This window comes from Aulostomus chinensis, chromosome 7 (genome assembly GCF_037954235.1).
Source record: "Aulostomus chinensis isolate RoL2024-O1b breed Wild chromosome 7, RoL_Achi_v1.0, whole genome shotgun sequence".
Taxonomy (NCBI): domain Eukaryota; kingdom Metazoa; phylum Chordata; class Actinopteri; order Syngnathiformes; family Aulostomidae; genus Aulostomus; species Aulostomus chinensis.
The window spans coordinates 23670203-23694054 of record NC_141326.1 but is presented as its reverse complement, the minus strand read 5'-3'; the positions used below and the strand labels follow the sequence as shown (position 1 = coordinate 23694054).

The 23852-nt window shown below is 40.8% G+C and overlaps 2 protein-coding genes across 4 annotated transcripts; one reads left to right on the top strand and one right to left on the bottom strand.

Moving 5' to 3' along the window:
- Window positions 1-2: 2 nt before the first annotated feature.
- LOC147259164 (uncharacterized) lies at window positions 3-19574 on the bottom strand. 3 transcript variants are annotated; one of them, XM_086209455.1, is made up of 10 exons: window positions 19323-19449; window positions 14357-14420; window positions 13681-13751; window positions 13241-13462; window positions 12838-12899; window positions 10720-10782; window positions 10072-10250; window positions 7641-7717; window positions 6597-6731; window positions 3-964 (listed from the first exon to the last, which is right to left on the bottom strand). In XM_086209455.1, exons 1-10 carry the CDS (start codon window positions 19353-19355, stop codon window positions 770-772), a joined length of 1101 nt encoding a protein of 366 aa, XP_086065581.1. In that variant the 5' UTR covers window positions 19356-19449; the 3' UTR covers window positions 3-769. The 3 variants fall into 3 exon arrangements, with proteins under 3 accessions (XP_086065581.1, XP_086065583.1, XP_086065582.1); XM_086209457.1 differs by lacking the exon at window positions 19323-19449 and adding an exon at window positions 19497-19574 and having other exon boundaries at window positions 4-964; XM_086209456.1 differs by lacking the exon at window positions 19323-19449 and adding an exon at window positions 17783-17963 and having other exon boundaries at window positions 5-964.
- A 52-nt stretch (window positions 19575-19626) lies between these two features.
- On the top strand, window positions 19627-23576 carry LOC147259163 (YY1-associated factor 2-like). The gene is made up of 4 exons (XM_086209453.1): window positions 19627-19772; window positions 20054-20179; window positions 22312-22464; window positions 22617-23576. Exons 1-4 carry the CDS (start codon window positions 19747-19749, stop codon window positions 22855-22857), a joined length of 546 nt encoding a protein of 181 aa, XP_086065579.1. The 5' UTR covers window positions 19627-19746; the 3' UTR covers window positions 22858-23576.
- The last annotated feature ends 276 nt before the right edge of the window (window positions 23577-23852 follow it).

Here is a 23852-nt window from a genome sequence, read left to right as displayed (position 1 = left end):
TTAAAAGCCTATTTCATTAACTTTATTTCAAAAATGTATGCAAAAGTCTAAAAGATAATATTAAACAATGCAGTTTCAACAAAAAGACAAAATGCATGATCCAACAGTAAATTGCTTTTGTTTAAAATAGTTTTATATTTTATATACCCACCACTTAAGCATTAGTTTCGATTTCTAAGGTGTTTCCATAGGTCACGTAATATATTCCACGCAATTAGCAAATCTTTATTGCTGAGTAGCAATTTTTTTGCTACAAAGTTTTCAAAGACAATTTCATGACTGGACTCATTGATTCTGGTTTGAATCCATGGGATTCAACAGTAATACTGCACCGACTGAGATATAGTTTGTCATATTTGACTGTTTGTCCTCAATGTAGTTCCAACACCACTTGATACTTCAGGCTTGAACTCTTAAGGATTTCATTATCAGTTTGCACGTCACTCCGAAAAGCTCATTTGCATTTACACTATAGGTATTATAGTACACTATACGTCACACTATATGTATTGCAGCAGCATTATTCATTTTAAGTTATCAAATTCCTTCAGCCTTCAGTACTCCTTGTCATTTGATGGACACCTTTGAATCTAAATTTAAAAATAAAACCACGGTTACTATTGTTTGATTAAAGATGGTGATTAAAATATATCAAATGAACACATTATACAAATACTAACATTTGTCCATCTTCAGGGATAATTCTCTAATTATTTAAAAAAAAAAAAATCTAAAAATTCCATATTGTCCACTTGACTGGACCTTTAGCTCATGCTGAGGGGTCTGGTGACTCTAATACCTCGTCCAGCTCCTTCACATAGTGCCTGAGGTCATCGAGGCAGCGCTGTTTCATCTCCAGCAAGTTTTGATCCAGTGCACTTTCCAGTAGATTATCCAAACTGGGTTCCTTGGCTATCAACATCTTTACCACCGTGACAAATGTCTCACAAGTCTGCCTATAATGCTGCAAATTTAAAAAAAAAGAAAGAAAGAAAAGAAATGTCAATATTCATAAAAATACGGGGTAATATGAAGAAGATATCATTTGACATACATCATGGATTTTTCTTTCCTTGTGGCTTTGAGTTAAGTTTAAGTGATTTTTGTCAACATACATGAAATGATTGTTCATTCTCAACTGCACAGTTGAGCTAGAGCGGAAAAAAACTGGTTTCCTAATCCTATCAGAATTTTAAAAACAAACACGATTGTATGAAAAGCAACAGGAAATAATCTTAAAACATCGTTTTCTAACAAATCTGTGAAGCTAGTCTGAATTCTGAGGACTGACGAGATGAAACGCTGATTACACAGCTTCCCAGGTTTTTCTAGATGATGTTCTGTCACAAGTTAGCAGGTAAGCTTGCATATCTACAACTATTTACTTATATAAAAAGTATTTCTACAGTTCAATTTTAAATTTTGATGATGCATTTTGTGACTGAATTTGATTTAGATTTAGGTCCATCGATAGGTTTCATGGCCCGAGAGCTTCTTAAAATGTGACCATCTCCTCTCCTATCCACAATGAACTGTGAACTTACTGAACCCATTCCTGATAAATTGGTGTATTCTGTGAAAAAGAATGTGTATACGCGAGTCTGCCCGTGACAAAGGACCCATGAGGTGTCCAAGTATGTTAGTGGTGCTGCAGCATTCTTTCCCACCACGCTACAAGCTCTCACATCCCTCTCAGACTTTACTGCTGACCCGCAACGGCTGTTAAGTTCTTTGTAGGTGTCCCAGGTGCAAGCTCACAACATCTTTATCACCTGGGGAGAAACGGCTTAATGTGGGTCCCTACCTTGAAGCTGTTTATAGAGGAGTAGGGCTGAACCAGTCTGGGACAACGGGGTCCTGAGAGTTCATTTAATGCAGGCTGGATCACCTCAAATTAAGAGTGACTACGGCAGACAGAAGGCTTCCAACTACTACGACTCAGTTGGCCCAGTTTAAGCAAGACACCCATTTGGTAGAAATAATAGCTGAACATTGACTGATAAAAACAGAAGCAAAAAAAAAAATAATAATACTGTATTTATCTGCAAGAACTAATCTGTACAAATTAGCTATTTTTATAGGTGACTGCCCTTTATTTTTCATAGAATACTGTATATTCACTTACACCATCAACCCTTTACGTAATTTTGACTGAAATGACATCGACATAGAGTTAATGCAGCTTCTGTAGAAATACTGTACACCTGTGCCATGTTCAGTCTTCATGGTCTTTTTAGGAATGTTGGCTGTTAAGGGCTAAGCTGCACTAAATAGACTGATAGTTTCTCCACTAACATTATCTGTCTGCTTAATGCAATAAAAAAAACAAGCCATCCGCATTGTTAGCTTTGAAAAGAAAAATGCTGCCTGTCAACTTGAATCAATGTCCGGTCTTGAGCAGAATGTGAGGTTAACCGGGTAAACGGCCATATTCCAGGATTCTGTCAGTTATGGGGAAATTCTAAACCACAGCTGCTGTTTCTTTCCCTAGACACACATTATATAATATGTATGTGAGCTAACTCATGATTATGTATCCATCAATTTGTATCTTGGTCAGGAGAACCGTCATAAATTCATTATATCCCTGTCATGTGATTAACTATAATTGATGTGAATTTCAAAGTTTGGGGCTATAAAAAAAGTGTATAACTGTGACTACTGAGGGAGAAAGGAATGAAAATCCAATTTAGGACTGCACGTCTACTACATTATCTATATAACACACAGTGTATCACAATGACAAAATAATGTAAGTAGGCTCAGCCCTAAATCTATTTTAACACAAGGGGAAGGTCAGGGAAACAAAAATAATATCACATTCAGCACAGAACAATAACGATGGAAACAATTCATCATGTGAGAACCACTCGTTTGCACTCAAGCACAACAAAAGGTTCCACTTTTAGAAACGAAGCAGAGAGAAGCTACCTGCTGGGGAGAATTGTAGTGCAGAAACTAAGTCCAAAGATAAAATAACAGACACACACACACACACACACGCACACACACACACACACAACTATGAGGAAAATGAAGGGTCTCCATGCTGTGCTGTACCTGATAATTACAGCATTAAAAAATACTGCAAGGCCTCAATCCCCTAAAGGAGTTAAGTTCTCCTTTGCAGCTTTATTTTATTTCATTTCTCTCTCTCCTGATAATTCCCCTGCTGGACTAGCTGCAGCATGTTCATATAGTTGTTAAACACTTATCAGTTCATTCCCACATTCTATGTCACAGCGTAATGAAATTAAAACACTGCTTCTTTCAGCCACAGGGAAAATCCCACACCAAAATTTATGGTAAGATGCAGCGACGACTATGACTGTTACTGGAATACAGGTTATTAACAACAAGCTTTGTACACACAAGGGAAGGCATGTCGAAAAAAGCTGACAGAAATATCCCAGACTGTGGGATACGTTTGGACTGGGACTGATGCTTTAATGTCTGCAGATCATGTCAAGCGGTCCCACATAATGACAGTCTTCAGCGACGACCGCAGGGAAGTGAGACTCACGACACATGCGGCCAGCTAAGCTTAAGGTCAACTTCATTCAACAACACAGGTTTCCTTCGCCGTCTTCACACAGGGCACACTATGAGCTACCGCTATATTGGCTATTGTGAATTACTCATTTCTATTTTATGATCACAAGTTAACATTAAATGCAGAAAGTCCTCTATTAACTCTAAGATTGCGATTTCACCCCAGTCACCCCCCCCCCCAAAAAAAAGGAGAGAGAGAGAGAGAACTTGCTAAAACTGGTTCTAAGTTTGAAGATGTGATAGGAAATACAAATGTTCCACCACCAGCAGGTATCGCTATTAACTTTAGACTTATTTTGGTAACCAGGTTTCAAATCCAACTCTTGAAGTTTTCCACACGTTACATCCTTTGTTGACTCCATTTTAATCCAGCTTCAGAAAAGGACGAGGGACAGGATGGAAAAAAGACATTCACAACTCTGAATCTGGAGTCTGTCTGAGCGTACTCGCAACCAACAAATTTAATGTCATTAAATAATTCTAAAGCCAACAAAATATTTAATTTAGCAAAAATCCCCGACCTGGCTGTGGCTCAGGCTTCAGTCAAGAGGGAATGAGTGGCCCTAGCAATGCCTGCTGCAATGATCAGGATGCCACATGGTTGGGGAGAGAGTCTCATCTGACATCAGCCAACTACTTTGCTCACCTCTACTCAATCAGCCTACTAACTTAATGGTCTTGTGCAGCCTGCAATATGAAGGCTAAAAAGTTTCATCCCATTCTGTGATTTGTCTGGCCGTGTGTTGCATTTCCTCTTTCTTTTCATGACCCCGGCGTGCTGCAAGGACGGTTCTGCCTGTCTGTACAGACACACATCTTCCTTATCTGTTTACCCTGTAAACTGTAATACTGGAAGTTAACTTGTTTCAGTAAAAACTGTTTGAGTGTGGGGGATGTATCAAGTCTTCCAAACCAAAAGGCTCAAAGTCTTATTTTTTCAACCTGATCATCAAATGACCTGGTATTTGACTTGGGGCCACACCACTGCTTATGCATATTTGATGAACGTCATTCCACATTTATTCCAGTCATGAATTATTATGCAGTGACCTCTAAAGGGCTTTTTATGTGTGTAAAAAAATGCTCCGATGTTACTTCAACAAACAGGAAGGGTGCTTTTGACCTGAATGTGCTCTCTATGTTGTGAGAAAAAGTTGCGGGAGGTTGTGCTTTAGTTCCCTCCTTGAGGTGGGGGCAGTGGGCTGATCCTAAAGCCTGATACTATGGGGCCACACAGGTTGGGAGCCCCAAGAGGAGCAGCAACACTGGGTGCCTTAAGGAGGAGCCTTAAAAAGTGGGCTCCTGCCCAAATCGGATGTTTGTGGAGGTCCAAATTGTGAACATACTCAGGAGTGTGCACTGGGATAGCAAAGGGGGGTTGGGAATGTAGATTACACATACGGCTCTCACATGTGAGGCTCTGCTCAAATGAGCACTGATGCAGGCAGGGATCCTGCATAATAAGGGAAGTCGAGTAATGACTTGAGGGCTGGTACACATTAGGTGATATTAAAAGAGCCATTTCAATCACTCAAGCTGCAAAGCGGCCCTCTGGATAGAGGGCTAATAGTTGAAATGGATATGTTTCATTCGCACTGATTGAAATGATGAATGGACTTCTCTGAAAAATCACTCACGGGCACTTATCTATGTTTGGAACTGATAATTTCATGAGAGGCATTGCTGACATCTTATATGCTTCTTTGTTCTACGGTCCGACCCCAGAGTAACTGCACTGGTTGGTTGTGACGTTAGGAAACGAAGACAAGTGTGTTTCATGGTGTTTTTCAGAGCATAGAAGCTTGAAGCATTATGACATGTAGTGTCATAAGCAATAACATTTACTGATTCGATGAATTTCTCTGAGGTTTCTGCTTTCTTTTATAACCTTTAAACACACACAGACAGTCTGTATTACAACAAGTTCTTGGCTGAAAAACAATTAACTGCTGGTGTGACAAATCCCATTTCAACTGAACTAGCCCCTGCTAAATGCCTTGTGTAGGAAAAACTGAGAAATAGGCCATTGAGGAAATTTGGAATGGTGTGTTTGTGCGTATGTCAGGTTTAAGCACTGAGGATTGGATCTGTTCCTTCCAACCACTTTACCGAACTCAGAGACTACACCAGCTTTGCACACTATGTGATCTGTTCAGTTTGGGAATAAACAGCACTGATGGATCATCGTCTAACACTCGATCGTTTAACTAGGCCTGGGGAAGATGTTACGGTAAAGACACAGTAAAGGTTTCTTCCGCACACCGTGTTTGTAGAAGCACTTGGCAGAGTAAGCATGTGTGTGCTAATGCCATGAGACGTACCACACTGTGGGTGGGCCTCCTGAATCCTGCGGGGCAATTCCTGCCCTGCTTTAACAGGAACAGATAAGTGGTACTGTAGTGCCGAGCGATGAAAGTGCGACTCCAAATAGCAGGCCACAAGAGGCTTCACAACCTGGTGCTGACGACCTTTCTGCTGACTCGTCTTTCTCCTCTAAACCAAAATCTGTTTAATATTATAAGATGTAAGACAGTGCAAATGTATACACAATTTAGCTCAAGCTTTGACTCCGAGCTACCACATGATATTTATGTCTAACCCCATCGCCTACCTCCCTGCCACCACTACAGATTATGGTCAGACAACGCCGGGCTATCTGCACACACTGAGGTAAAGACATTAGCAGCCACAGTTATAGGCCTGTGTTGTCCCAGCAGCTGTTTACTTGAGACTTTTTAAACTAAACATCAAAGCTCTTGTCCTAGAACACTATTATTACTTTGACTCTGAATATTAAGTGCTACAAGCTGGATGGGAGGAAAAAAAACTTCCGTCGGTAGAAACAAGTCTACAGGATCCTCTGTCTGTTTATCTCATTGAACAAAATGTGAAAATACTTTATTGTTTTTACCAATTAGATAAATGTGAAATTCCTAAAACAAAACGGAACGAACACTATTTGTGTTGTACAGACATTAAGAATCAGTATTTGATAAAGCCTGGGTACTGTAACTTCTATGGTCTCATAAAGAAAATCCTAATACCTTCTCAACTTCCACAGCCTTAGCCTTGATAGCCTCCGACCGGCAGGCCTTCACGTCTTGGTCTTGAGTCAACTTTGGCTTCACAGTGCTAGTCATCACCTCCTCTGTCTCCAGTGCAGATGAAGAGGGTTTTTCCTGGTGGGCCAAAGGTTAAGGGTCAGAGCAGAGGTCACCAGGTTTAGAAACTGGTTCTGATTTCAAAGTGTTTCAAATAGAGACAATTTTGTTCCCTAACTGGTGTTGAGTTCTTGTTTTTGTACAAGCCTCATTATACATGCCACATGTCAACAGACACTCCGACACAAGAACATCTTGTACTATCACCTATGAAGTAAATCTGATTTATTTGGACTGTCAGTATCACACTTGAGATATTGCCTGTCAAAGCATAATTAATACAAGTAATATGTAAACTCAACTGTACATGTAAATAAAATCGATGCAGTACGATAGAAAAACCCTGCAGTTAATCCTTCTATCATGACGATTATAATTTCAAGTTGTTTTTTTCTTCCTTTTTAAAGAGCTGCTGATTTATTTTGATGAATTCACGCATACATCAAATTGTAAATATTCTCTTCCCCATTAGGTTATTGCAGGTAGTGAGTGCTTTATCTACATATTACAGTCGCATTCGTACTGATGAAGTTTAGTCGCATTTTAGTGAACAGATTTCATTTACTGAAGGACACGCTTCTTTTATTACAAAAAGACAAAAACATAATTATATAAATCTCTACTGGTACAATGACTTACATTTATGGTCCTTTTTGTTATCATCCGAATTCAAGTAATACATTTCAGTGGTTACCTACATTGGTTGTTTTAAATCTTAAAATACTCAAACATATTACGACTCTGATTTGCAACTGAAAAAAACTGTAGCGTTGTAATCACTTGTGAGTCATTCATATTATAATTTGATATTCTGTAATACAATACAATCGCCAACAATACGGTACGATGCATTTGTGTTTTATGTTGCTCCCTGCAACCTATTTCTTGTGTGAGAGGTGCTAGTCAAATATTAAATATTGGTTGTACCTTAGAGGAGCCTGAGCTGTGAGGAGATTCCTCCGCAGGGCTGCTGGGAGTGAGGCTCGGCACCACGACAGGTTTGTCTACGGAAAATATTCAATGAGAGAAATGGAAAGAACAGCGAGCCAATAAACAACTAATCCTCCAAATTCAAACAAAACCTTTCTGACAAGGAGAGACAGTTATAAGAAAAAGAGGCTGTTGTAAGGACACATTAAACTAACAACATTATTCTGTTCAGTTTTGCTTGGTTTTCAAATAAATCCTGCAGTAGCATTTTGGTGAGTCAGCGGTCTGGGATGAATGCCACATTAACTGCAAAATCCCCTGTTAAAATCGAGATGGAGAGCCTCAATGTACTTTATTAGCCTCTCGGTTGACACGTTCCTCAGCTCTTTGTGTAGCCATGTCCTACTCGGAGACATTGAAAACTCACTTATCCATCATGAACAACATGAAATCAAAGCATCGTGAAGCAGCCGGGGGGGAAAAAAAAAAATCACTGTTTTTGAACTATTTCCTCGTAAGAACCTCCTACACGACTGGCCAAAGAGTTCAGCTGGGCTTAAATAGAAATATTGTCCTCTGCTGGCTCCTATGAAAAAACAAATAGAGCCACATTGTTTGTTTTCACAGAAGGAATCCCCATAGTCATTAGACTGAGCCGAGGTGAGACTTAGGTCTTAATTTGAGTTCCTCACAGGGGAGTGTGGAGTCCAGAAGGGGCGCTGTCTTTTCTGGGATACCAGATTTTAAAAAAGCCAGTACCATATGGCCACACTTGCCAAACATGGTGTGGCTGTAGTAACTGTAGTAATGCACATCAGATCTCCAGGCATTCATCTGCTCCCAGACTATTCATTCATCTCAACCCTTCACCAAACTTTACAGGCAGCAGCAGCCTCAGTGTTGGACATTAGTATGATTCCACAACACTGAGGGAGACTCAATTATGCTGCTTGATTTTAGACAGCAAGCCAGTGTTACGCAAACAGGAGTGTGATATGTTGCACAAGAACATCTGTGTGGTGCAAAACTTAAAAAAAAAAAAAAACTGAGAACACAAACCAAATGAAATAGCAACCAGGTAAACACAGTCCTGATGATATTTATCATTTATTCTTTTCAGGTCAGTGGTAGATTCTCAGGTTTTGCTGGCATTTTGCTCATGTTTTTCCCCTCCTTAATGTTTAAAACAATCATGATTGAACCAAAACCCAAAAATGCAATACAAACTGAACTGTAGGTTTACTAAGCCATTTCAAATCCTCCTCCATTTACACCTTTGTGCATTTTAGGATTAACGGGATTAACAGGTATGCCTTAAACAGGTTGTGCAAAAGAGGTTAAAGTCATCATTGACCAAGATTTGGTAAAAAGACGCTTCATTGTATGCACAGTCTAAATCACTAAAACCTTATTTTTGTGTGCTTTGGTGTGCTGGTCTAATTAGTGTCCCAGATGGAGGTGGGAGGTACAGCTGTTTTCTCACTGGTTTATTGCACCTTCAAAGGGTGGTACAACAAAGAGCCAAGTTTTCAACGCATTAATATGCTTGTGCATCGGAGAAATCAAAGCACCGCAGAAATGACTGCTCATACTCCGCCTAATGACCTTTGTAATGTCAGATCAAGATATAACACAAGCGTGTGGAACATGTGAATTCATATATGATCTGCTGGCTCCACATTGGTAATTTAAGTACAAAAGCTTGTAAAAGTCCAACGAGAGCATGTATCCAAAGTGATTCTGAAGACATCGTTAAAGCAACACATAAACTACTTTCTCACTAAGGAGAAGGTCAGGTTCTGGATCCAAAGCCAAACCACCCCAATAAACTAAGGGTATCCTTTTTCCCAGACTCATAAGGTGTGTGTGGTGTTAGCGTAATTAACATCTTAACATGTCTCAGCGCACCCTGACCCCCTCATATTACACACTGAACAGATGCTTCACCTGGAGCAGCTTAATTCCTTTAAACATTATAATCACGCTATATAATATGGGCAAACTATACCTGTTGACACTGGAGAAAGTAAAAAATAATAATGACTCTGCTTTTCTGGATAGATAATAGGAAATTAAGAACTAGACAATCGCAGAGTCGGGTAGCTCAGAGGGTGCTGTGTTATTGGACAGGGGCAGAGGTCAGACAGACCGGCCCATTAGCGCGTGTTCTGTTCAACAGATATGAAAGTAAAAGGTGAAAATCAGATCATGAGTTCAAAATGGAAAGGATAACAGAGAGCGTTGACCTACGGCCTGCCTTAAAAAGTATATTGACTCTCATATTTGGTACTTAATTTAAAAACAATTAAATAATTACTAGAATATCAGAGGTGTAGCAGTTTTCATAACAGCAGCCTGTTTTTGTTTTTTTTTTTTATCCACAATATTGAGCTGTTTCAAGAGACACCGAAGTCTTACTCATACTTACTCCTTGGCTGGGTCTGCTGGGAGGTGCAGCCCTTGTCCCTGTCAGGGGAGAAGTCCTTGCTGCTGGTGTTTGATGCAGCACGGACGACTGCGGGTGGCTGAGGTTTCCTCCTTCCAGGAGAGCGCTCCCGTGTCACCTTTGCCGCCGAGGACTGCCTGTAGTAATCCTCCTCCTCTCTACTGAGATAAAAAACAAACCCCGAGATCAAAACTCAACTGAATCCTCACAAAACAGAATTGTGCATATTGAAAATGTATAATAAATGAATTTATCCACGATACTCAAGACAGGGATAAACACTTCTAAATGTGTGCTGCACTAAAATCAAGGAATATAAGACTTGCCATTTCACTCTCTTGATATATTCTAGATTAGATTATTGTGTATGTTTGACATTTAAAACATGATAAAGACCTTTTGAGTCTTCATGGTTTCAATACACACCATAAATACAAATTTCTATCAATTAAATGTAATAGAATGTTTGTGTATGTATAGGCACATTTTGTCAAACTCTTCTTTGCACAAAAACAAGACAACTGATTTCAACTGTTAAGTCATGGTGCTTGTACAATGAGCAGTATATTTTAAGCACAGTAGAAAACAACATGGTTATAAGGGTGCTGACTTGGATTTTCAGTCACTGACCTTTGAGAGGGACCAAACCCTCGACCTCTGCTGTGGTGATGTGGACCAGGTCTGCCACCATGTCTGCAAAATCAAGAATCCAGAAAAATCAATGACAAGACTTCAAGAGACGTCCAGTTCAAAGATAATAAGGCCTATAATAATAATAATAATAATAAGTGTGCTGGTTATTTAACCATATGTGACAATGTAACAAAGCGTAGCACAATAAACAAAATACATTGCATCTTTTTTTTTTTTTTTTTTGGAGTTTCCGGCCCCATGTGTAGAGCCTGTGTCTGAACAACATGAAGGTGTGCAGGTATAAATGACACAAAGGCACCTGGTTGGGGAGACCCCTGCCTGAACTCCAGCTACATCTCAAACACAGAGCAAGTCTAACAAGGCCTCCAATTTTTTATGACTTTGATCTTTTTGAAGTAGCCGAGACTCAGCCTGCCACTCACCAAATATTAAATGGCCATCATGTAGTACACATCTAACATCAGATGGCTAAAAAGTTGCTGATTTAACTTCGGAAGGACATTTCTAAAGAGATTACCATGACACTAACACATGACAAGGTCACTGAAATCATTGGGTGAGTCATGAACCCTAAAAATAGCAATGGCTCCCTAGAGATACAACTGCTGTATTTCCTTTGCCGATAACCACGCAGGAGAAAAACCAGCCTGGCTTGTGTAAAAATAGAAATGTGTTAACGAACTTAATGAATTTAAAAAGCAACTGTTTCCAGGAACAGGCCAGAGTTTTGGGTAGTCTGGTAGCTTTCAGTGGTTTATTAGGAAAGTGACTAATAACTTGAGCAGTACATCAGACGGTTGACTTCCAAAAGGGAGTAAGAAAAGTCATTCAAGTGAGTGTCGCCAACTCTGCAGTGCACAACTTCAAAGAATTGTAGTGGTACACTGGTGGTTGTTCTCACTCACTCAATGAGCTAAAGTGATATGTCTAGATTCAAAGGGTTGACGCCTACACATATAGCCAATGAAGTTATGTGAACCCTGCCTGGGCTCACGGCGCTGCAGAGCCTGCCTAGCGTAAGAGTTGAGAGTCGTTTTATATTTGGCTCCTTGTCAACAACCTAGCACCTTGTATGAGCGAGGACCCTACGTACAGACTTCCTGACTTCTTGTCTGGAAGATACCAAGACGACAAGGCAGATGCGCCGTGACAGAGGAAGAAACTGCAACATATGCTTTCACAACTCCAAAATTCTGCTCAACTTACTGGGAATTGCAATCAAAGGTTTACCATGTAAATCCATTAGGTGGTATTTAAAAGTAGTTTTAAAGAAACCCCAATTGAAGGAAACAAGAGCTCATTCCCACTGCACTTCAAACTGTTTTAGTTAGACCTACATCCACCGAACGATGGTGTTATGTAGCATCACCACTGGATATTCGTGAAATTTCAGAATCAATTTAATGCAGATAGAATATAACTGATATGCACCACTGAAAATATCCAAGATGCATGAGGGTGTTTGACTGAAGAGGGAGTGGTCCAGCTGCTTTTCCTCTTAGGGTGGTGTGGAGGGTGGGGGCGGGGATGTTTAGTTGAGTGAGTAGACACTAGTGCCCTTTGTCCCTAATTCTAGCCTGGTTTGACTCCTGGAAAGAAGGGGGTGGGGCCTGTAAACTGTTGGTATGTTGAAGTGGCCAGGGTGAGAAAAGTGTGTGTTAATGAAGGAGGTTACAACTGCTGGATTTAGCTGCTCAGAGTAAGGTTTAACCCTTAAGCTTATGTTAAGAGCAGTATGGTTATGGCAACATCAAATGTCTGGCTGTGTCTGTTGGCTCACAAATTGGCAACAACTATTTGCTCTAGAACAGAAGAAGTGATATCATTAGGTGAGAAGAATGTCCATTTTAACGATTTTAAACATTGTTAACCAACTTGTTTTTCCACTGGTACTGCATATGAGGCCCCACAGAGTGAACATCTCCAAGTCTATAACATTCACCTTTCCAAAGATGTAACTCTGCCTCCACCTAGTGGCCAAATCGATGCATTGCATAAACTATTCAGAGAAGCAACTGACATCCTCAACTTTATGAAGGAGGACCATGAAAAAATAGATTATGCATTGAGAAACTGTCACTCAATATTAATTACCTTGACCGTAGCTGATGCCTCAAATCATCTCTAGCATAACGTGGCTGTGAGTACTGTGCATCCTAAAAGAAATTACAACACAAATATAATTGTCACTTTAGTTGTGAAATGCTGTTGTTAATGGTTATAGTTATCCATCAGACAAACACATTTTGGAGTCACAAAAATTGATATGCTATTGCTGGATGTTTCTACTTAGTTTCCTGTTCTTTCAATTTTTTTTTTTAAGCTCAATGTTGATCAAGAGCAATTCATGTGTCTCTATTTTATACATTTAGCAAATAAAATCAATTCAGATCAGCTGAAATCAGACAGCGAAAATTGGACTATGATTAAATGTTAGTTTGAAATGATTTTTTTTCCAGATATTTCAAAAAAGAACAATATTTCAAGCTGTTCTTACCTGACGTGGGGGTGAGGGATTTCTACGGAATCCACCAAAGTTAGGGTTGTCGTCGTAGTACCGATAATCAGAGTCTGGGTAACTGCCTTGTCTGTGAAAGTCTACTGCATCGTGGTAATTTGAAGGGCCCCTGTACCATTCATCATTATAGTCTCTGTCAAAGTCCAATGGAGGCCCGGCGTTCCTCTTACCAACAATATTGACAACTCGATGAAGGGTCACCTGAAAATACATAAAATCCTGTTTTATGTTTCGGTCGAAAATTATGAAGAGCTCTCGATGCAGTAAACCGCAGGCTGTTTAACACAAGCATTCAGAGGAGAACCGATGAGTTTAATGTCTCATCCTTTGATGAAGTTTGAAAGCATGTGTGATGCAACATCACTACCGTAATGCAAGTGAATACTGTTTTAGTGGTGCAAAACGACATCTTCACTCACCTCTCTGTCCACTGGTGGGAAGCAATCCTCATATACGTCTCTGACTGATTTCCGACCATGTCGAAACGCCACTGAAAGAAATAAAATAGAAAAATGGAATGCCCTTCAATGTTGTTCAAAGCTAAAACTGAACTTTGATACAAAGTATTAGACTTTCAATGACTATCTGTAAAGTGTGACTAGCAGGAAATTAGTACCACAATCTTTTTGGCCTCCACACATTTTTAGAGAGCCTGTGAGACCAGGGCGGTAAAGACAGGAGGTGCTCTGGCTGCCAGAATGTCTTGTTCACTGAGGTGAAGTAGGCGATGGGAGGTGGAACTTAGTAATTCATTGTCTCCAGTTCTCTACTTGTAGCAAATAGTACTTGATATCAAGTAGTTTCTAATGTTTTCTTATTCTATTACAATTTGACATGGTGTCTATATCTTCGGGAGCAAATTCTTCTCATATTGGACAAGTACTATAGCAATACTTGGAGGATGTATAATGTATCTTAAACAATACCATCCATCTTGATTATGTCTCAAATTAATATGTGGGGGAGAAAGGTGGGTATACAGTCACAAGCTCCTGCTCGTTATCTTAAAAAACTTGTGATACCAATTTGCACTGTGGTGTTGGAGAACTGTGCTTGAAAGGATGATCAGGAAAGGGTCTAGATATTTTCACTTACTGTTGAAGAGCTGATGCTGGCTCTCCGACTGATATTCCCAAGATGCGCCAGAAGAAAATGACCGCTGTAGATGAAGGAAAAGTGTTGAAGTCTGTTTAGCTGACTCTGACATGTTGGTCCCACAAGCATACAGATGAAGAGCCTTGCAAGATTTGCATTCACAGAAACTCTGACCTCAGCCAACGTGTCTACAGCATTCTTGCTCTCAAATCACATCCTGCCTTTCACAAAGCCTTATAAATGGTGAGAAGGATCTGTATTTTGATGTGGTTAAAACACAGTAAACAAAAAAACATGAGGAGGTGTAAAAATTGAGGATTGGTCGCTCAGTTCTCTGAGTTAAATTTCACTCAATTCTCCCCATTTACTGACAAATCGGATCTTACCAAGCACCCTGTTCTAAGGCTACATTGCGCCTGAATGCGGCGTATTTGCCTACGGTTATCCCTGCGGCCTAATAGCTCACTGGCTATTGAGCTCTTGAGTCCCCCCCCCCCCCCCCCGTTTCCGTCTGAGGAGCAGAGCAGGTTGCATTCCTTAAGCCCCATGTGTGCTCTTCGCACTTACATGGAACGCACCGAGGGTGTGCGTTTTTGTGACCAGTTGTGTCTTTTTTGCTAATCCGGCTAAGGGCAAGGCGCTGTCTAAGCAGCGGCTTTTCCACTGGATTCTGGAGGCTATCTCCCTGGCTTACTGCAGCATAGGTCTGCCATTGCCCCAAAGAGTGAGGGCGCATTCGACCAGGGGAACAACAGCCACATGGGCTTTGTTTGGTGGGATTTCTGTTGGTGATATCTGTGCTGCAGCCAGTTGGTCATCGCCGAAAACATTTGTCCGTTTTAATCGGCAGAACGTGGAAGCCCATTCAGTGGCTCACACTGTCCTTTCTCATGGGTCTGTGATGCGCTAGAGTTCTGGGAGTTTGTTTCCGGTTCGGTGGCTGCTCTGTGGGGTGTGTACACATGTCCCATACGATATGTGTTGTACCGAGTGAATCGACTGAGCCACGCAAGGGCATGATGATATCACATGGGATATCACGCCCTCGCGTGGCTCAACTGAAGACACCTGCACATATAAACCCCATCACCACAGTCATCCCTCAGTTCGATAGCCGCTCTTCACCGAGCCCAGCTGCGCAGCGGGACACCCCAGTGTTTTACTTTGTTCCTCTCCGTCAGGGAATAGTAGTTATATTCCTGACATTACATTCCTTTTCAGTCGATTCACTCGGTACAACACAGACACAAACAGAGGGGGACAGAAACACAAGAGCTCAAAAGCCAATGAGCTATAGGCCGCAGGGATAACCTTAGGCAAATACGCCGCAAAACTCAAGAGCTCAAAAGCCAACGGACCCTTGCTCCAACCCGAGGGGCGTGGGTTCTGGCTGGGTGTGCTCTGGTTCACTGGCTGGGGCCCGAACTCATGGGCACTGCAGTCCTCTTAGGAGCTGGCAGTGGCGCCGGTCTGCGCAGAGCGATTGGCTGCTGAGGCTTAGCATCACGTCTGGGGATGCTGCTGCTCAGAGCTTCGGTCTGTTTCTTCCGCAACTCAAATCGAGCCTGGATGGCGTCGAGTGACCGTCCAAAAACAAACCATCAGCCGACCAAGGCTCGTCCAGATAGACAGCCCTGTCCCTGTCTCGAACGTCGAAAAGAGTCAGCCACAGATGCCTCTGTGCCACGACCGTGGAAGCCACCCTTCTTCCAAGGGAAAGCGCTGCATAGCGGGACACTTGGAGGATGTTATCCATGGCGAACTTGACCTCATTGAGGAGAGAGGACAGCGGGCTTTCAAGAGGCATTTGTGACCCGAGTTCCACCAGAAACATTGTTCGGTATGTCTGGAGCATGGTGACAGAGCCCAGAGCACAGGCTGTGCTTGCCTGTGAGCGATAAAACTTCTCCAGCTGTGACGCGGAGTCAGTGCAAGCAGTGCTTGGTGGGGAGCATGGTGGAGCTGTTGACACCGTGGTTTTCAGGCCAGATATGCAGCCAGGGAAGCCTCCATGGGCAGAAGGTTAACCAGGCCTGCCTTTACAGCTCCATCCAAATCCAAAAACTGTCCACAGCTGGGCACTGTGGCACGGGTAGACAGCGGGTTGTCCCATGTCAACGTGAGTTCCACAACAAAATCTGGGAACATGGGCAGGCTATTCTTAACAGTTGCCGGTTCGGGAGGGAGGAAAAACCCCACGAACCGCGACAATTTGAACTGAGCCAATGGAGAAGTGGGCCAGTCCACTTCCAGCTTCTCAGCTGCATGGCTGTACAGCGAAAGGGAGGATGTGTCGACCTGGTCAGCCGGCGCAACAGCAGCAGCGTATGAAGCAGACGACAGTGGCTCCTGTTCATCCTCCAACAAGCCATGCACATCCAGGCCGATGTCCAGCAAGTCATCATCCTCGGAATAGGAGGCTAGCTCAGATAGCAGCTGGCTAGCACCCGTGGATGTGCCCGGTTCAAATCAAGCAAACCCATCTTCACATTCCATGTGGTCCGCCCAGCTGTCAACTGGGACATGGACAAAGAGCTCCTCACCGCCGGACTCAGATGACGCCAGGTCCTTCAACTCAGAGAGGAGGGGGTCGTGCCATGCAATGGCTGCCCTTCCAAGCACTCTCTCTACAAACTTGACCCGCCTTTCCAGGGTCGAGCTCCAGAGCTGGTGACAGGAGTCACAAGACCTGGGCTCATCCCCAGGCAGACCGGACAAGCATCATGGAGATCCTTCTCGTGCGAGGAGAAGCCGCATCCCTGAGGACAGGAGCGGATAGAGGACTTTGTCCTTCGCTTCTGAGGTACTGTGCTCATAACAAGACATAAAACCAAGGGAAAAAAACATCAATTTGGCACTCTGTGAGTTGCAGCAGCTAACACCAAGTGGGGCAGTTAAGCTAATTTCTTCGGCAGTAGCCAGAAAGAGAGAGAGAGAGAGAGAGAGAGAGAGAGAGAGACCAAGCTAGCTAGCAGCACCTGGTTAGCCTGACTCGAAGAGGTGTTCTCAACGAGGTGAAGAGCGTAAGAAATGAGGGATGACTGGTGACGGGGTATGTGCAGGCGGGGCCTCACATACGTCACCACAGATCATGGTGAATAGAGGTGTCTTCAGTTGAGCCACGCGAGGGCGTAATATCCACACTTTGTGTTGTACCGAATTAATCGACTAAATGGAAACGGAAGCTCACCAAGCACCCTGTTGTCACAGTCTTCAGTGGTTTCGTTTATATTACCTTAACTTCGACAGAAGACAGTGTCATCGCTTCACTGTCTTTCAACCGATAATATTCACAACATTCCCGTATTGTAACGGTGACGGAGGCTGACCTTAGTGATATGACTGGATGAAGCAGCATCTATTATTGTTGTTAGCAAACCCCTCTAGCTAGCGTCATAAGCACTAGTCAAAGACAGAGTAACTCACCGACAAAACGCGTTGCAGTCTTCTAGCCACAGATGACGTTTTACATATTTGTCTTACATCTAAAACCACTCGAGTGTAACTTTGCTTAAGTTATGCAGTGATCCCGCTTTTCCTCTGACTACATGCAAAAGAACCCCACCCGCCAGTTTCTAAGCCCTTCTTCTTCTTCTTCGGTAAAATTAAGGTTTCATTATTACGTTGCTACCCTCTGGTGGTGACTCGAGGAACTCTCCAAACTTCCCTGTGCTGGCACACGTTAAAAAATGTATTCATTTTCCTAAAAAAGATAGAAATAATAAATACAGAGTTAGACTAAACGTAGCAAAAGAAAACATTAAGGCGAATGATAACTGTTGCTTAATTTTCTTTGTTGATTTTTCGTTATTTTACACCTTTACCAAACATATACATTGGCATGTTACCAGAGTTTTAATATTGTAGTTTGTCAGCCTTGGAGTTAATTCAAACCATAAATTTAATCTTCAACAATGTATGATATTATAGACACACACAATCTGATACCTTGTGTTGCAGGCATTTTCTTGTCAAAATATGTGTAATTGCAGCTGACAGCTGAGTTGGCAGTGGAATAACCTGATACATCTCTCACAGACATAGAAAGACCAAGTCCCATGTATCAAATGTTTGTTATTCAAATGTTTGTTTCCAGAAAACTTGTGATATTACATTCAGCCAAAGCTTTAAACCCATTGACAGGTATTGTACTGTATATAATACGTATACAGTAGCTCTGCAATAAATCCCCCCCTTCATGTGGATCATAATGCTCAATTTTTATGAATTAATTTAAGAGAAGTATTAATCAATTTTAAATGTCATTTTGGAGACTGTCATTTGTGGTTATACTGCATCACAGTAACATACTGTGAGCTCTTCCTAAAATGTTGTCACTTTAAATTATGTAAATGGGAGGGACAAAACAGATATACTTACCTGCTAGATACACCTACACCACAAATGACAGAATTCAAAATAGCCATTAAATTAAATATACCCCTCTCTCAAAAGGATAAAATAAAAATGAAGTGGGATTTGCAGGATGGAGGTGGTATTAAACGCAGTACAGAACCTGACAATCATAGCTCTGGCTGATTGGGGTATGCTACCTTTACTATGTGCTTTTGATTCTTCATGAATGTATTGTAATTTTCGTTAAGTGTGAAGTTTGCATGTTCTCCCTGTGCCTGCCCTGTATTTTCATTTGTTACTGAGCAGTTTCTTTTTACTCAGTCTAAAATACTCCTGAAACAAGCCTACACGCGCACAGGTTGAATTTATATCCATCCATCCATCCTTTTTCTACCGCTTATCCTGTCATGGGTCGCTGGAGGCTATCCCAGCTGCCTTCGGGCGAGAGGAGGGGTTCATCCTGGACGGGTCGCCAGTCCATCGCAGGGCCAACATATGTAGTCAAACAACCACTTCGCTCTTACAGATAGGCCTACGGTCAATTTGGACTGTCCAATTAGCCTCGTCCTTTCTTGTCTTGTCTTTGGACTGCGGGAGGAAGCCGGAGTACCTGGAGAGAACCCACGCAGACCAGGAAGAACATGCAGACTCCACTCAGAAAGACCCCGTGCTCCACGGCTCGAACCTCTAACCTTCTTGCTGTGAAGCGACAATGCTAACCACTGTACCACGGTGCCTCCCTGAGTACATATCAAGTAGTATTTTGTTCCCCATTCAGTTTTACTTCTCCGTGATGAATCCTCTATGATGTAGCAGGTTTTCAGCATCCGTGCTCATGAGGTGAGGTGAAAAAGCGCCTCCGTCATATTTATAACTGCCCTCTGTTGTGATTACATCAGACGTGATTGGGTGAACCGCCGTCACGTGACCCTCCTCGACAGGAGTTTCCACGACAGCTGAGTTGTAGCTAAATGCGTTCGTTTCACCTGTAACATTTGATCTTTTTCAACCCCACTGAAGCGAACTTGCATAAAATGGGTGACAAGAAGAGTCCCACAAGGTAAAAAATATATCTAGTGTCGTTGAATGAAGACATTTATTGGTTATTCACACAGAGAAAGCCCGGTCAATGGATGGAGCTGTTAAACTGTTCATGGCGGCTAGCTAGTTTAATATGGAGCAACTGTCTGCAAACTGAAAGCTCCCCTGCAGCTCTACGACCTGTGACTGGGACACACTTTCTCATGAGTCGTCTCTAGCCTTTCTTATTGATCTCTCCATCTCTGTCTTCAAGGGCTGTTCTCACTGAAAATGTGCTTGTGTTTTTGTTTTTATCTGAAGGCCGAAACGGCAATCCAAGCCCCCCTCTGACGACGGGTACTGGGACTGTAGTGTCTGCACGTTCAAGAACACCGCCGAGGCGTTCAAGTGCATGATGTGTGATGTCAGGAAAGGGACGTCAACTCGGTAAGAAGAACACAAGACGTTTATTTTTAACGAACAAAGGACTGTAGAAGTATTTCCAGCTCGGCGTGAGATGTGTGGAGTTTGCGTTTATCAAACCATTTCTTTTGTTGATCGCCTTTGCTTCTTAACTGGAATATTAGAAGGGGGGTATAAGTATTCATTTTCTTTTGGAAGAAAGATTCAAGTCTTTTACATAAGTCTTTTACTTAACGGTGAATACAGTCGTTAAACTTGACATAACGATTTCCAGGCCTGGAAATGATTTAGTAAAGTATATATATATATTATGGCATGCCGTTCAGGAAATTAATCTTTGAATATATTGAGTGAACCTCTGAATATATTGAGTGAAACTCTGAATATATTGAAATAAACTCTGAATATATAAATGAAACTCTGAATATATATACGAAACTTTGAATATATATATATATATATACATACAATATATATTCAGAGTTTCGTATATATATTCAGAGTTTCGTATATATATTCAGAGTTTCATTCAATATATTCAGATTTTCATATATATATTCAGAGTTTATTTCAATATATTCATAGTTTCATTTATATATTCAGAGTTTCGTATATATATTCAGAGTTTCATTCAATATATTCAGATTTTCATATATATATTCAGAGTTTATTTCAATATATTCATAGTTTTATATATATTCAGAGTTTCGTATATATATTCAGAGTTTCATTCAATATATTCAGAGTTTCATTCAACATATTCAGAGTTTCATTCAATATATTCAGATTTTCATATATATATTCAGAGTTTCATTCAATATATTCAGATTTTCATATATATATTCAGAGTTTATTTCAATATATTCAGATTTTCATATATATATTCAGAGTTTCATTCAATATATTCAGAGGTTCACTCAATATATTCAAAGATTAGTTTCCTGAACGGCATGCCATAATATATATATATATATATATATATATATATATATATATATATATATATATATATATATATATATATATATTGCAATGTGATTTTTTTGTTGCAATATGATTTTTAATTTTTTTTAAATTTCTGATTGTACTTTATCTTTGTACCATTTACATTACAACTGTAGAACATTCTTAAACGCGACTGGTGAGTGTCCTTAGGATTTTTATCAAAGAAAGATCTGTTCATCATGTATGGAAAACTTTATCAGAAGGTTTGAAGGCTGTCCAGCACCAAAACACGTCATCTAGAATGCTGGGCACTAGGCCATATTGAGATATTGATAAGTCAAGTAAATTTCCTTCAGTGTTTACCTTTTTAGCAGAATATGTGTGAGAAAGGACCAGCTCACCCAAACATAAAAGTTCAGTTATTGTATTCTCACTATCATGCTGATGGGAGGTGGTGGCAAGTATTTTAGTCCACAAAAGTTTCATAGGGAAAGGCGTTGCACCAATCTCCCAAAGAGTTGAAGCAAACAGTGAAAAAAAAAAACCCAAAACCTAATAAATAAAACAAAATACTTCCATACTGCTCATTCAAAGTAATCCAAGTGTCATGAAGTCCTACATTTCAAGTTTTTTTGTTTGTTTTTTTTTGTAAAAATGTCACTGAACGCGCTGACATTTCATACTTTTTCAAAAAACATGCAGCATCAATTCGTCTGCTCACACGTCTTTGTCCGGTCACATTTGTGCAGAACCAGACCAGCTAAGTTTATTTGTTTTTACCCTAAAACAAAGCATTTGTTAATGACTGAGCCTACAGTTCCAAAAAGAAGGCTTGGATTGTACTGGACTGTGTGCTTCAGAGTTTGTTGTCAACTTTTTTGGGCAGTTTTGTTGCTCCATCACTAATCATTAGCTTCACGTTAAATATACGTGGCTGGTTCTTTCTAAATTTCTACATCATAAAAGTAATACAGGAAGGCAAAAATGTCTTATGGGACTTGACAACTATTTGTGAGCACTTTAAAAGGCAAAAAAAAATGGTGTTTGGGGTTTTCTGTAAGGTAAATTTCCCGTTTAAATTATTGTTGAGTCTCCTTGTCCTGGTCATTTTTGATTTACACTGTTTGAACCAAATTGCTCACCTTATTTCAGGTGCTTTGAAAACTATGATAACCATGTTTTTTGTTTTTGTTTTTTTTAATGTCTTCCAGAAAACCACGGCCTGTGTCTCAGCTGGTTGCACAGCAAGTAAATCAGCAGTTTGCACCACCCGCACAGCTCAAAAAAGAGAAGAAAGAAAAGTCAGAAAAAGACAAGAGTGACAAAGATACAACCCTGAAAAAGAAAAGCTATAAAAAGATGAGGTAATGAATTAATGCTGTCAAAGGAAAATGTGGTATAGCCATGTTCTTTGCTTTCTTCATTGGTGTTTGATCTTGCTGCTGGGCTGTACCACTGAAATATTTAGTATCGGTTGTTTGAAATCCTGCATCTGTGGTGTTTCTCTCCTCACCAGGCCCAGGTTAAAAAACATAGACCGGAGCAGCGCCCAGCATCTAGAGGTCACAGTCGGAGACTTGACAGTAATAATCACAGACTTTAAGGAGAAATCCAAACCTACGTCTACTTCAGCAAATGCTGCTTCAGCAGACCAACACAGTCAAAGTGGCTCAAGCTCCGACAACACTGAACGAGGAGTGTCCAGATGCTCGTCCCCCCGCGGTGAAGGCTCCTCGGTCAACGGAGAGACGCACTGACCCCAAGACTAGGCACAACTCATCCTTCTGCACTCTCAACAGCCTCAACCAGAGATTAACTTCTACATGCATGTTACTTTTTATATTCCTATAAATGCCAACATTATAGAATTTATGCCTGTTTTTGGTATCTTTTCACTGCCTTTCCACAATGTTCATTCAGGGGTCAGGATGTAGGCTGAATTCTACAGTTGAAGCACTATTATAGCCAAATCTATCAAGATGAGAAAATGAACGGTAGCATTAAATCATGGATGTCAATGGAGTCGTGCTACATGTTGTGGTGGCTTCACTTCAAGTCATCACACGCGACCGTTGCCATTCGGGATCATGAAGCATATTCAGAGTGATAGTTGCAGAGAATGAAAGATGGATTATGACAGAAATGTGAAAATCACCTCAGAATTGTAGTATATTCTTGAATTTTGTTATTTGCACTTGAATGGCATCCTCATCCTATGTTTATGTAAACATTATTTTAGTGTTAATTTTGCTTTTCCCTTCTCAGTCAATCATAACACTGTTTGTCTCTGGCCTTATCTGCCTCTCATTTTATTCCATTAGATGCAATAAGTTTTACTGTTTAACATTTGATTAAAAGTATTGAGCAGCTCTTCTAAGTCTACTTTTTCACTTCACTCTCAAGTTGAGCATGATTTAATCTATGAATGGTTTATATTGTAAAATAATGTGAAATAAACAAGTTGTAGATTCCTGGATGGCTTTAATAGTTCATTATAACTGGGAATACATTTTTGAAAGGTTATAAAAGCACTGGTTTACCTATTTGTGAAATTGTAATATATAACGTGTTCCCTCAATTTTATTAATTTGTGGCCAGGAGATATATCTTGTTCCCTCAATTTAGTTTCATTATTTCTGAACAAGTCAATGTCTTGTGGCCATGAATTAAGTAAAGTTGAGGTAAGAAGGTATATCTTGTGGCTTCCAAAAAAAAAAAAAAAACTGAATCAAGGCTTCCCAGCAGCCTTTGG